Below are 13,847 nucleotides of genomic sequence, written 5' to 3' on the forward strand. Positions count from 1 at the left end.
CGACGACGACGACGACGATGCTGATGATGATGATTGCAACTTTAAGACTTTCTCGTACATTTTACCAAACAACACGCTCCTGCTCGCAAGAATATTGTGTTTGGTAAACCTATAAATAGAACAGTCCTCAATTTCCCATAATTCATGCATAATGCTTGTTTTGCTGTATTCAGAATAATGTTTTATTTCCGAAAATGACATTCCTAACGGCGTCTTGGCGTGTACACAGAATACCCTCGTGACGTCACCATCAGGGGGAGATAAGGCGAATCCTCGCGGGCTTAGTCCAGGCTCGTGAGTTCTCTTATCGCGTCGTCCAGCTTCAAGACGAGGGCTTAGTGGGATTTTCAAGCAGAACGCGGACATTTTTTCTCGTCCTCGCCGGAAAGACATGGCGACGCCAGACTGAGCTTCTTCGTTCTCGTTCTGTCTTTTTATCCCGTGTACACCGCACGTCACTTGTTATCTTCCCTTGAAGTACCTCCGTGATTTCACACTGTCACCCAGCACGAGCAGCCTGCTCACAGCCAAACTCCTTCCCCTCATCCGTCCCCTCATCCTTCCGTCGCCTTGTAAAGCAGCAGGGGCGTTCACTCCCGCGACAAGAGGGGAACTCGTCCCCGGAATGGAGACACTGGTGCACGCACACTCACTCTCCCTCCTTGTGACGAGAGCTCTGTGAGGGAGAGAAGTCGCACTCGGGAACATCGCAGCCAAAACCTGTTTCCCACTTGTGTGACTGACTTCTTCCCACAAACATTACAAACCTCTCCTCCCCTCCTGTTTCCTGTTACCATAACTACCAACCTAATCCCAGCAACCTGCGCGTTTTTAGGTTTATGGTATAGTGTGTTTGTCTAATGCCAGTGTGTCGGTCTACATGTGTCGGTGTCTACAGCAGTCACACGAGTCACAGTAGTGTGTCTATCTAAAGCAGTCAGACTAGTGTCTGTGTCTACACTAGTCGCAGTAGTGTGTCTATCTATCTACAGCAGTCACACTAGTCACAGTAGTGTGTCTTGTCTACAGCAGTCACACTAGTCACAGTAGTGTCTACACTAGTCCCAGTAGTGTGTCTATCTACAGTAGTTGGCATCACACATAATCTACTGTTTTGCAGAGGATATTTCAACGATACTATAGTGACTCCAGTGTGTATACCAGGACATTGTAGGAAGTCAGTAAAACATGTTAAAACATTTCGTTCCCATGACAAGGCTAGAAACCAACAGCTTGCTGTGGTAGTATACAAAACTTACATGAGATGACTTGGTAGATGTCCATGAACTAGATATGTGAGAAACCTTTGAGAAGCAGTGAGGATTGAGAAACACGATGTCGATGATATCATGCTAATGGTGTTTACTAAAGTGAAACAAGACTGGGTAGACAGGGTTGCTGGGTGCCTAGGGAGGGTTAGTGTTGATGTGGGACAGTCCGGGTGTGTGTTTGGGGGGACGGACGACCTCACTTCCGATATTGCAAAATAAAAAAAAAAAACAATTTATAACCACTTGATTTGTCATGAATACCACTCAGAGAAAAGCAGCCTTCCACTGTATCAGTCTAATGTGTAGCTATAACTTCTCCTGCTTCATTGCACGATGGACCACCCCCTCAATATTTTTAATCCTTTAACAATGTTCCAGTGGCAGTCAGGTAATCAACCTTTGCAAAGCTTGCTGCTGAGCAGGTAGTTAGAGACAACTGCGGACATCCCCCTCCAGTAATGGAGACCACTGTAAACACATTCCGACAGGCGCGGACAGAGCACCAGAGGAGACTGCGGCTGGTAATTTGGTTCCATCAACCATCATCCTGTAATAAGGCCACCAGAGTGCCACCCGCATCACACTGGCCAACAGCAGGAGGACCACCTCACACAGAGCTGCACGTGCACTGAGAGCCCGGATGTAGCACTGTGGGCGCTAGCATCTTTAGGGGGAGGGACTCGGTTTAGCGAGGTGCAAAATAAATAATTCTTCAACCAACATCCGTAGGTAACAGGTGAGTTGGGTTTGTAGGGAGGGTGTGAAGTGTAAGAAAGTGTTTACCTGGCAAATGTTTAGAATGAGTGCAGTTCATCAAGAGAAATCCGTGTGACACCTGATTGCAATCACCACAAATCCAACAAAGTGCCTACCAGTGGCCTGGATAATGAAGTGTTTGGTGTAATAAAATAATTTTTCGCTGTGGACTCGACCTCGGTGCACTACACACGGACGACATGAACCAGAGAGCCGAGCAAGAAACAAGCGTTTGGTAAAAGAAATTCTTTCAACAAGTAAACGAACTATCCCCAGAGATCAAACGGAGGATAAAACATCTTTTATTTTATAAAAAAAGGATGAAAGACTATTTTAAACTCATTATTTAGCCGTTGTGGCTTGGAGACGAGGGAGAGGCAGCGGCTGATGCCGAGGGGTGTGAGGGCGTCAGTGTGCGAGTGATTGTTACGTAACGAGGGCGGTCTGTCAGTTGATGACATCACACTGTACGGCCTGCAACATAAAGCAGTTATCACAGACTGTCACCATCATGTCCTCACGGCCACACGCTGTCCTCAACACCAGAAGGGGAGAGTGGTTCACCGTACTCACGGCACCAGCCGTCTGGTGGCGCTGTGCACCTCGTGCGAAGTTTCCAGACTTTGGCAGTTGCAGGCTAACCAAGCTCTGAACATTCCTGCTCTGCCGCCATTGTTGGTTGCTAGGGCGACGGATATTGGGTGCTGTCGGTGCCAGTTAGGCCTGTAGCCAGAGATTTGGTTGCCTGAGCAACAGTCGCAGTTTTGTAGATATCCAGTCGTTATCTTTGATCTTTGGCCTGAGGTCTTAAGGCATTTCTGTTATGATCCCCAATGTCGCCAAGGTTTTACCACATCTCAGTTGTAGCATCATCAACCCTAACTAAAGGTGTTTGGTCCTCTTTGTTTCCATACACCTGCTGAGCCGTGCATGGCAGTCCATCTTCCGACTGTGATGAAGCTTAGAAGAAATGTCAAATTTAATTATTTGCTTATTGCACATCAATGAATATTGTACACCTTACTACAACGAAAAGGTCTTTTGTGCGGTGTCCCCCAATTTTCCTTAATTCTTTTATTGTTCTTGTAATAGTTCTTTACTTTCGTCTTACAGGTCGTTAAACATTTTTTCGTCCTTGCACATTTGATGTCTTTTCGTTCACATCTTTAAACTAACTCATACATATCTTTTCACCTTTTGCTTATCTTTTTCACATTTTTCTTTGCACCCTAGGGTTTCGCCTTTTATCTCTTCCTTTCTTCCTTCTCCGTCTTCCTCACGTCACCCCCCCCCCCACTTCATCCTTCTTCTCCCCCCCAACCTCCTCTTACATCAACATCAACATCAACTCTGAAGCACAGGATGATGTGACGATGAATAAATCTCACACACTCTGTCTCTTTCTCACCACCCGATCTTACGGTTCGCCTCTTGTCTCCCGAGAACTCATCCTCCTCCTCCTCTGTAAGAATTGTGTTTAATAGACGACATCAATTTCCTCCATCTATGGCAAAGATGCATTGTACTGTCCGTGTCCCCCTTCACAGGAGGCTCGCCTTCCGCTTGTGAATGTAGATGGAGTGCAGGGACCACCTCCAATCGAATGCATCTCTCCATGTCAGCTAATGATCTCGGAAGACAGTTTTGAAAATGTAGAGAAAATTGTTCTCTAACTCTCCGGGATCCCGCCATGTCGACCCAGCTTCTCCCTCCATCTCCTCCCCGATATGACAATGCTTCCTGAAACCCTTCTCGAGAGGAGGAAGGGCCTCTTGCCTATCCTCCCACACATACACTCGGGTGATACAAGCGGGTGGTCTGCGAAATATGTTGGAAGTGTAGTGTCATCAGCCACTGACAACAGTTTTCCCACCTTACAACAGACTCCATCTCCTCATTTCTGTTTATCTGTTAACAAGCATTACTAGTACATCATCATTATGTATATATATTATTCTATCATTGCAAACACATTCAACCATTACTAGCATTGCATAAACACAAGCGAATTATAGATAAACTCAAGCATTGCTATGACAGAAGCACACTCCATTTGTACTTTGACCAAAAATAGTTTTTGAAAACGTGAATAATACAAAAATTAAAAAAGGCAATATTAAATAATTATGTCTGCTGCAGCTAGAGTCTGGCCGACAGCAAGGTGACAGTACAGACTACTTCATGTGATGGCCAACTTGTAGACGAAGGATGTCAGTGCATGAAAGAAGAAGAACTGCAAAGAAAAAGAAGACGATGAACCAGGAGCGGAAGAACAACCAGAAAAGGAAAACCAGCAAGAAGAACCAGCAGCTAAAGAAGAACTAGAAGATAAAAAGATTAACAGAAAAACAGAACAAGGATAAAGAACAAAGTTAAGCGAAAGAAGACTGACCAAAAGAGTGGGAAGAAGAGGAATACGAGAAAAAGGAAGTTGAAGAGGATTGTAAAACTATGCTTAGCTGCAGGGCACGAGGATGGCAGGCAAAATGGAGGCAGACACGAGGAGGGCAGGAAACAGTCAACAGCTCGATCATCCACTTGTTGTGAACATGCAGCAGCGGCCGTGTCCTCTCCTTCTGCTCCTTGCCCCCGACACTACTCCATCAGGACACGCCCACCACCTCCAGCTCCCTCCGGGTGTGGAGGGCTGCAGGTGTCGTGGCGGTGTCAACAACGTGCGCCTCTAGTTCCTCACAAACAGCCACACTAACAGGCCCAACAAGAAAAACGAGAATTTTTAGTCTTTGAAGCTAAAGTGGCAGTTGAAAGTAACCCACACTTTCTGTCCTCGTCTAGAGAGCAGTGGACTGCAATAATGATGTCGAGCGCTCAGGCGACGGTGAGGAAGAAATCAGTGTAAACACGGTCATAAATAGCAGATTGCCGGGGGTGTTATCCCCCAAACTTCTACTGGTAGCTGAAACAATTGTTATTTTGTATCCTGGCAGTCCAGTTTAATTCTGTCCACTCAAATACCATACCTAAGCTGTTCTAGCAAGGATAGGAAACAAAGGAGCGACATGCATAAATTATCTTTAATTGGAAAGGTTTATTTAAAAATCATTTAACATCATGAGGGTTCAAGCAGGCAGGACACAGACACCTCGAGCTCTACTCTAGCCTCTCTGTCACTAATTGCAAGACACAAACTCCATCTTTATTTCCAAAAAAGCTGGAGAAAAGAGGAATAGAGGAATGGATAGCAATCCTCCCACAAGACTGCTTCTCCTCCAGAAGAGCGATGTGCAGTTGATGTGAATGTGTCTCCTCACCGATGGTTGAGGCTGACGACAGCCCCAACACTCACTGAGGGAGGTACTGGCGCCTCCGCCACCCCACGGAGCTTGCCAGTCGTTTGACGAGAGTCTGAGGGGCAGGAAATGGCTGCAGGGGCTCACCCGGGGTATTACTCGTGTCTTTACTGCTGCTCGTTCAGCTCCATTATTTCCATATTTCCATATTCAGTGCCGAGTGCGTGTTCCCAGAGACTAAGCGCCGACGTCAGCAACACGTGGAGGTCAGGGGCGAGCGGGTGGTGGTGGTGTGAGGGAGGGGTCACACTATCTCGGGGGTAAGTGACTGAGACTGCAGACCATCACAGTAGTGGAACACCAGGCTGACGGACTGCGTGTCTGTTAGTCAGACTGTCCGTCTCCTCTATAACAGTCCCTGCTCTAACGTGTCTGTCTGTTGTCACGTGTTTGTTTGTTGTTGTTGTGGTTTTGTTTTTGTTTTTTTCTCAGAAAAGTTCGGATTTTGTGACCGTCTGTATGTCACAAATTACAGGGTTAGTAAGTGCTTTCTCACTTGGGAACTCACTTAAAAACCTGTACAAGATGGTGAGTCAGGTGAGTCACAATGTGACACGGCAGAGGGAGACATGACACGTCACCAGGAAGACATCGCAGAGAATCCTCTCTGCCTGAAGGAGATGAGTGCAGACTGCCTGCAGCACTTGAAGGAGCTCCCAGGGTGGAGAGGCGAGCAGTTTATAGAAGACTTTCTGCCTCCTGTAATAGTCCGCCACACACTACGGCTTCCTGGCCCGACTGCGCGTGACCCCATACGTCACGAGTCACGTGCACGAGTTCAGCTGCAGGGAGGGCAAACAAAGCCCAGTGGTTACAGCAGCACCACACGAAGGTGTGCACACTGATTCCAAACTCTTGTGATGTGAACCTTCCCCTGTTTACCCACCCTGCTGAAGGAGTGAGGGAGGAGAGGCGGCGAGGGAGAAGAGAGGAGTATCGCTGTTATTAGTCGACCCCGGGTACATCGGGGTCTGTACCACCACACTCATCAATGACAGTAAGGTCTGCTTTGACCTTTTGCCACGAAAACTTGCTGCACCTTGCACGCTGCACCACTCACTGCACCACTCAGACACAAAAGTAAAGTTAACCTGCGGCGGGAGAACTCGGGTACAAAAGATCGGAAAGTGAAGCGAGGCTACAGGTACGTTGATGACGATGCAATGGCCAAACCCAGCAACACCCTTACCCGAGGTCCTCGAGGTCCAGGAGATTTTTGGAAGAGAGGAGTAACAAGGGGAGGGGAAGGAAGAACAGAGACACGAGGGGATTTGCATGTCTCATGATAGAAAGTAAAGGAGACAAAGATCTGTGCACCCTGTCCTGCCAGTCGTGCCAGAGAGCTTACACACCAGAAGTCTGACTCCAGTGAAAATCTCACCTTTCACCCTTTGGTGTCCAAACCTTGCCTGCAGCCGGAGGGAGGAAAACGAGCTTCCAGCCGGGGGCTAGAAAAACTTGCTTGAGGCTGAAGAAGAAGAAGATAGGGTTTAGCAAGAGATGAACTAATCCATTCCTCATACGTGAAATCGAACTCTTGATTCCATAAAAAGAAGAACCTAGCTTCCATGGAATACTCTGCAAGGAAGATAAGTGATACCTCAGTAAATATATTCGATAGGAAACGTGGAAAGAGCTCATCTGGGCGAGACTGGCTTTAGGATTGGATGAGAGGCTGACCGCCATATCAGGTGAAAGACACAAGTCTGTCGTATTAGAGGAAACACGAACGGATGCAGCATTCGGTGAGACGCAAAATTTATTATCGTGCACAGGGAAAGTCTAGCATCAGGTGACCGGCAATGTCTGATGGAGAGAACAAAGGTAAATGTATTGTGTCAGGCAAAACGCTTGGCCCGTCAGACCTCAGGCCAATGTGGACAAGGACAACACGCGATGAGGCCTCAACCATTCTCATCGATCTCCGGCCTCCGCCACCCGGATGCAGAATACTGCAAAGATAAACCTATCCTCCACTCATTTTCTGCTCGTCTTTTAGCTCTGTTCTCCACTGGCCATTTATCTGGTTACCATTTCCGGCCATAAAACCATCCATTTTGTGATCCCGAAGAAAGCAGAGCCCGCGGGAGGAAATCTCCTCTCCTCCCATTGCTAGACGACCAATGTGAAGCACTTGAACTGTGGAGGGAAGCAACAGATGGCCGCGGAGGACTGCACGATTGGCTTGCACTTGACAACGCAGTTCCCTGGACACAGATAGTCGGGGCAAGGGTCACTCACCTGTCGCAACTGATTTATGTCAAGGTGATTCGTGGCTAATGTCGCCCTACATCCGGGTCTTGAAGAGATTAATCCTTCGTTAATGGCTGGAATGGAAGCGATGACATTGTGATTTATATAAAATACAGTTGTTATCAATGTAAAAATGAAAAAAAAAACGATTATGCTGCGTGATCCATCAACAGGCATCTTCATTCCGATATAAGCTGGCGGTAGTCGTAGTATTGGTGGTGCTGGCGATGAAGCGGCTGATGGTGAGGGCCACCCAGTAAATACAATAATCCATGTCCTGCTCTCCAGTCAGTGTCCAGCCAGTGTACGTGCATGGTTGTATTAAGATGATCCGATCCCCAAACAGTAAAATTCTTACCATATTTATTTACAACATGGAATAGACCTGTAAAACTGATGGCATCCTATAGTTGGGCCCTAAGACAGGAAGGTTAATCGCATACAGAGATCATCTCAGTTCTCTACAGTTTCTCTCACCATTCTCTACAGCCGCCTCCAAGGGTGAGGAGTGTTCATTTCATTGTTGTCTACAATTATTGTGGCGACCAAAGTTTCTGTGATCTTTGTCTACACCTGGGGCTACGACGTTTGCTACAAATAAAGTCTTGGTTCACATCTCGAATTGGGGACGGTTTTTTTTCTGCCTGTCAGACTATTTGAAGCTCGTGGCTTTATCTTAATACAGCTTTAAATGCTAACTCCTCCACTTTAATCTCTGTCGAAGCTGTAACCCGCGCACAGCCTTCTCATATCTGTCTCGCCGTCATGGACGTGTAACCACCGAGGACCGAACCATCGAGCCCTTGACGGTCACACGCGGTTGGAGCACAGACCGCAGGCTAGGAGCTTATCCCACACGTGTGTGAGCTGCAGGCTGGACATTCATTCCGGAGACAAAGAAATAAATTAGGAGTGCACACTAGGTCGGTCGGAAAGGGTCGGGCGGAAGTTGAACCTTTCATTACATGGAGAAGCAGCATCAGCACACTTGGGGGGTCGATAGCCAATGGAGCCTCCGCCACACAGAGCGCCCTCTAGGAGACAGGAGTGGCAGGAATAAGCCTGCGCCATGATGAGAGGCACTCGAGGCCAGTCTGCTCGCCATGACATCACCGCCAGACAGCGAGCCATTGTGTCCAGGCTACCCACACCTTGCCACCCACCGCCATCACAGACCCGCCAACAGACGAGAGTACAAGGGGAGGGGGAGGGCTGGTGGGTGGACAGTGGACATTGTAACATCATCCTCCCATGCATCTGATAGCACGTCACCACTTCTGATGTCCCCACCATGCACCTGGGCATCACAGGGTGTCTTACACAAAGAAAGCTAGTTAAAAGACAACATGAGAGAAACTTATCATCAGTAAAACACACACACACACCTTTACATACACTTACTAACACCATGAGCATCGACATCACCTTCACCTGTGCTGCTGCCATGTTTACCTGTATGACGACCACCAAACCCGTAAACAAGCAAATAAAACTGTTGTAAAACTGAACATTTCAGACTTTTGACCCGATTCTTTCCAGAAGATATATCTCTTTCAGATTACCATCATGCCTCTTTAATTAGTAATGTCTACGATATTAATTAGTAATGTCTACAGATATTAATTAGTAATGTCTACGATATTAATTAGCAAGTCTGCTACAATTAACTTTTTAAAACAATACGACTCTCTCTTCATGTGTCCTCATCAACAATGTTCAAGAATCTATAAATCTCATCAAAAACACTTCTTTGCATCGGACTTTGAAAAAACTTCAGATTGGTTCTCTTGGAGACAAGTGAGAAATGGCGAGTTGATTGTGTGCTTGAGCTGAGTGCGGGAGAGTGAGTGAGATGTGTGTGTGTGTGTGTGTGTGTCTGTCTGTGTGTCTGTGTTTGTCTCTGTGTGTGTGTGTCTGTGTTTGTCTGTGTGTGTCTGTGAGTTAGAGAGCGTGCACGTAAGGGTGAGAGACACCCTCGGCACCGACTACAGCCGACGTGACTGGATGCTTGATTGCCGAGATCAATAGTCGAGATGTGTAACAACTGTTCGCCAGCGTTTGAACTCGACTAACGGTCACGTGATTTGTGATGATTTCCGGTGAAGTGAGCGCTGGCAGTCATTAGCTGGCAAAGTTCCCCGTCACTGGCACAGGGCCTGATCCCGGGTACAAATGTCAGTGTGCTGCTCATCGATCGTCACTAAACTTTCATCGCCGCTTGTGTTGCACACGCCGACTTGTGAATGATGCACGTGCTTAGTGCTGTCCTCTGATTGGTCCTGTGCTTCTGTAAAATAATGATGTCCATCAACCACTGCCGGCAGGTGTCGTGAAGACGTTTGTGGAAACAACTTTCACTGGTATCAAGCACAATGAGTCATCTGTCTTCTTGTTGTCAGTCAAGTTATCAGGTTAAGAGTGAAATAAGTTTGGTCTGTTGCCGACTGTCCAATGTCCAATTGATAGACTAGTGTGTGGTGTGTAGGTCTGTGGCTCCTGTGTCGGTATAAACATCACTGCACAGTTCACAGTGATACCATGGAGGTGAGCGGCAAATATCTGCCGCAGCTTGCAAAGAAGGATTTTTGACCACCAACCCAAACTGTGAAGAAAGTGTCCTGCCATGCCACATGAAACCATTTGGAAAAGCTCGGTCCTTCCACGAGTCGCGAGGCCCGCGTGTGACCACTCGTCTGTGAAGTCACGTGGGACACACGGCCATTATTCTCGCCTTCCTGATCTCTTTCTGTATCCGCTCCCTCCCTCTCTCCATGTCGGACAAAAACCTGACATGGAGGGTTCTGCCCAGCCCTTCACCACACTTGGATAAATGCTCTCCGGACCGTTGGACTGCGGCAGCTGTAAGAGGAATTGATCCCAGCTGCCTCCATTAGGCAGTTATAAAGTGTCAGTGCGCATGCTCGGCCCTTCACACCTGATTAGAAGCCCCTGAGTAAAAAAAAAAAAGTCTGTTGCCCCCTAAAAAGCTTGTTGCTGAAAGGTGGGAACACAGGGCCTGCTCCTCCTTCTCTGTCAGGTCAAGGACGCTGTCAGCCACCTCCGCAGGTAAACTTGCTGTGTAAAGGCAGGTCTTCATTTGCATATCACTCCCACCATGCATTGCCACAGTAGTCACACCAGTTACAGCAATCACACCAGTCACACCAGTCTCAGGGTCATTTGCTAGCGATTGGTTGGTTAAAATCAAGACGACAACACAAAGTCAGGAAAACAAAGTCAGTGCACAGTGAACATCAGAAAGAAACCTCACTGGTGTGAGGAGTAAAGTGAACCGGAAGTTCATGTCATAAAGGCAGCAGGGCTGTGTCACGTGAACACAAGTGTCGGCTGGTGAGGCTGGTCGTGAGGAAGATAAAACCATTCAGGGCTTGACTTCATGGAGGTCCTACAGCCTCGCTCGTCTCTAAGCCCCAAACATTTCGACTGTTTTAAAGTGCAAGCAACACGAAGTGCTTTCAATGCAGCTGCTCAGTGCAGCAGACTTCAGTTTGACGGGACGAAAAGGACAATAAAATGTTTTGCGACAATCAACCTTCCACGTCCGCCAGGCCGTTTGGCGAAATGAATGCAAACGAAGACAGGGCGCGTGCAGTGGGGGACCCCGGGGATCGGGTCCACTTGCAGTGTGCACAGCACGAGCAATACCCGCAACCTAATCCCCCAAAAAAACAAAACCCATAAAATACTGACGAAATGGAAGAAAGGGATCTGCTTTTATTACAGGAGTGAAGTGTATTGTTGGAAAGCGCGAGAGAGAATCGTTTGAAAAGGAATGGTGTGATGATGGTGAAGATGAAGACAACAACGACAGAGAAAGTGTTGAAGGCAGGAGGTCGGCAAGTCACTGGAGAGACAACTTTTATGTTTCACTCATAAACAGACACTACAATATAGATTATATTATATACAGATGTATATTATATCGTACTTGTGGCATAATATATAATTATCAATATAATATTTTATTGACATTATTAATTAACGGGAGGGAGTTGTGTTCATGGCAAGCTAGGTGAAGGCAAGACGCTAGGAAAGTTCACCTGTGGAAAGTGTGTCACCTGACAGGTTGTCTGTGGAAAGAGTAGACTGGAAAGTAGAAGAAAAGTTTGGTATCCAGGGTAGAGAATGTAAATCCAATGAGGTGAGAACAACAGCTCTTCATAACAATTCGAATATTTTACAAAGGTAGAGCGAGTCTCTTAAACTGTCCATTGTTAAGGAGCCTGGGGAGATGCAAACAGCTGAAACCTTCGTTCATCATCTGCACAGTGTGAAGACACTGCCAGTTGTCATGACAGACATGTCAGACGTTCAACAGCTGGCCTGTCAACTGACTACCAAAGGTCGCTCATCTCCACCTTACAAAGCGGGATGCCACAAATATTTGTGTGTTCAGTATTTTATTTCTGGCTGTACCTTACTGAATCATTTATTTCAAAAATAATGATGATGATGATGATGATGATGATGATGATGATGATGATGATAAAATCAAACAACAATATTACAAAAGCTTAGTCAAACGCTCTCCCTACGTCAACAGCTGGCGTTAACTTTCTGTGACAACCGCTCCGCCAGTCACGGCAGAGAAAGGCGAGAGTGAATGGACGGAGGAGGAGCGGTCATGAAACCTCGCCGAGTAAATGGCCATTAGCAGCCCGGTGTGTGAGTGCAATGACTCCCAGCTCTCGAGCAGCAGCTCCCCCTACAGTCAATCGATGTGTGGGAGACCACCTCGGCCCGATGGCGGAGTTTAGTGGGAGTGTAATCTGAGGACAAGTCGTCTGTCTCTTACAAACTACTCAGGGATTTCCTCCGTCATTCACCTCATGCGCTGCACACGCTTGTCGGGGGTTACAGCGGAAACGAGGCTTGAGTCTGTGAGCCACTCACCTGCCATTACCGAACATAGCAGACAGGTGGAGGATTATTGTTGTGTTATAAGATGTCACAGCGGTCAAGACGAACGACGACAACAACAACAACAACAACAACAACAACAACAACAACAACACAACAAACTACGAGACTAAGTATTATTTGCGTGCCCGGCAGTACATAACCAAAGCCTCGACAGACCAACACTGGTGGCTGCAAGAGATGCCAAGTGAGTGTCCTGCTGACAGCCAACAGCAGCGCGCGGTCGACATTTTGAGTAAAGGTTTCAGATAAGTGAACAGTGTTCACTCAGCTACGTCCCAACACATCGCAGGTAAGAAAATAGGTGAGTGGTTGTTCTGATAGTAATTCATGTGTCAGTCGCTGGACATGGAATTCACGATTTAAATGAGTGAAAACATTTCATCTGTGAACAGTTTCTCGCCGCCTGTCCAGCTGCCCTCACTCGTTAACGAAAGTGTTGACGATAGTAGCAACCGACTCTAAGAAAAATGCTAACTGATGATTGGACGTTGCAATAGACAAAGCGACGTCAAGGAAGACAACTTGTTCATTCGTGGTCACCCCACGCCTGCCCCTCCCTAGTAGCTGGGCCTATCTAAGCGGGTGGCTCGGGTCCTGTTGGGTACAGGAGGCGCTATGACAATGTCAGCATCGGTCGGCCTTTTGAATTTCGTGAAAAGGATGAAGACGAGGTAGAAGATGAAAAATAATGTTGATGATGTCAACACTCACCTGCACGGCTTTTTCTTTCTCTTTGAGCAGCTTCTCCATCTTGGTCCGCACGCGGTCCAGCAGACTGGCCATGTCGTTAGACGAGCGGACCTTGATCTCCAGCTCGCTGTCCGCGTGTGTCTTGTAGTACTGCAACATATAGTGTCACATATTACTGCAACATACAGTGTCAGGTGTTTATAGTATTACAACATATAGTGTCAGATATATAGTACTGCAACATACAGTGTCACATGTATAGTACTGCAACACACAGTGTCACATATATAGTACTGCAACACACAGTGTCAGTATTGTATAGTACTGCAACACACAGTGTCACATATATAGTACTGCAACATGCAGTGTCAGTATTGTATAGGACCCTATATTAAGGGATGTCACTCTTTTCTTCTGATAGTTTCTCAGTAAAATGATTGAACATGACGGACACTGGTGTGGGGCCAGGATGTGAAGAATGTCGGTATCAGACCCAGACAGTTCAGTGCAGAGTGCAAAGTTCACGATCAGCGAACCACCAACGGCGCCTGACGACACGATGAGGAGGTAGACAACCCCGCGGGTAAGACAATGACTGGCAGACAAGACCCTCCAAGCCCAC

General features: G+C 47.1%; 1 protein-coding gene across 1 annotated transcript in view; it reads right to left on the reverse strand.

Moving 5' to 3' along the window:
* LOC112572968 (voltage-dependent calcium channel subunit alpha-2/delta-3-like) overlaps positions 1-13,847 on the reverse strand; it is a 141,381-nt gene that overhangs the window by 44,788 nt on the left and 82,746 nt on the right. The window contains exon 3 of the mRNA XM_025252989.1: positions 13,247-13,375. Within this exon, the coding sequence (XP_025108774.1) occupies positions 13,247-13,375 (129 nt within the window). The remainder of the gene's footprint in view (positions 1-13,246; positions 13,376-13,847) is intronic.

The sequence above is a fragment of the Pomacea canaliculata genome, linkage group LG9, assembly GCF_003073045.1.
Source record: "Pomacea canaliculata isolate SZHN2017 linkage group LG9, ASM307304v1, whole genome shotgun sequence".
In the NCBI taxonomy this organism is placed as follows: Eukaryota; Metazoa; Mollusca; class Gastropoda; order Architaenioglossa; family Ampullariidae; genus Pomacea; species Pomacea canaliculata.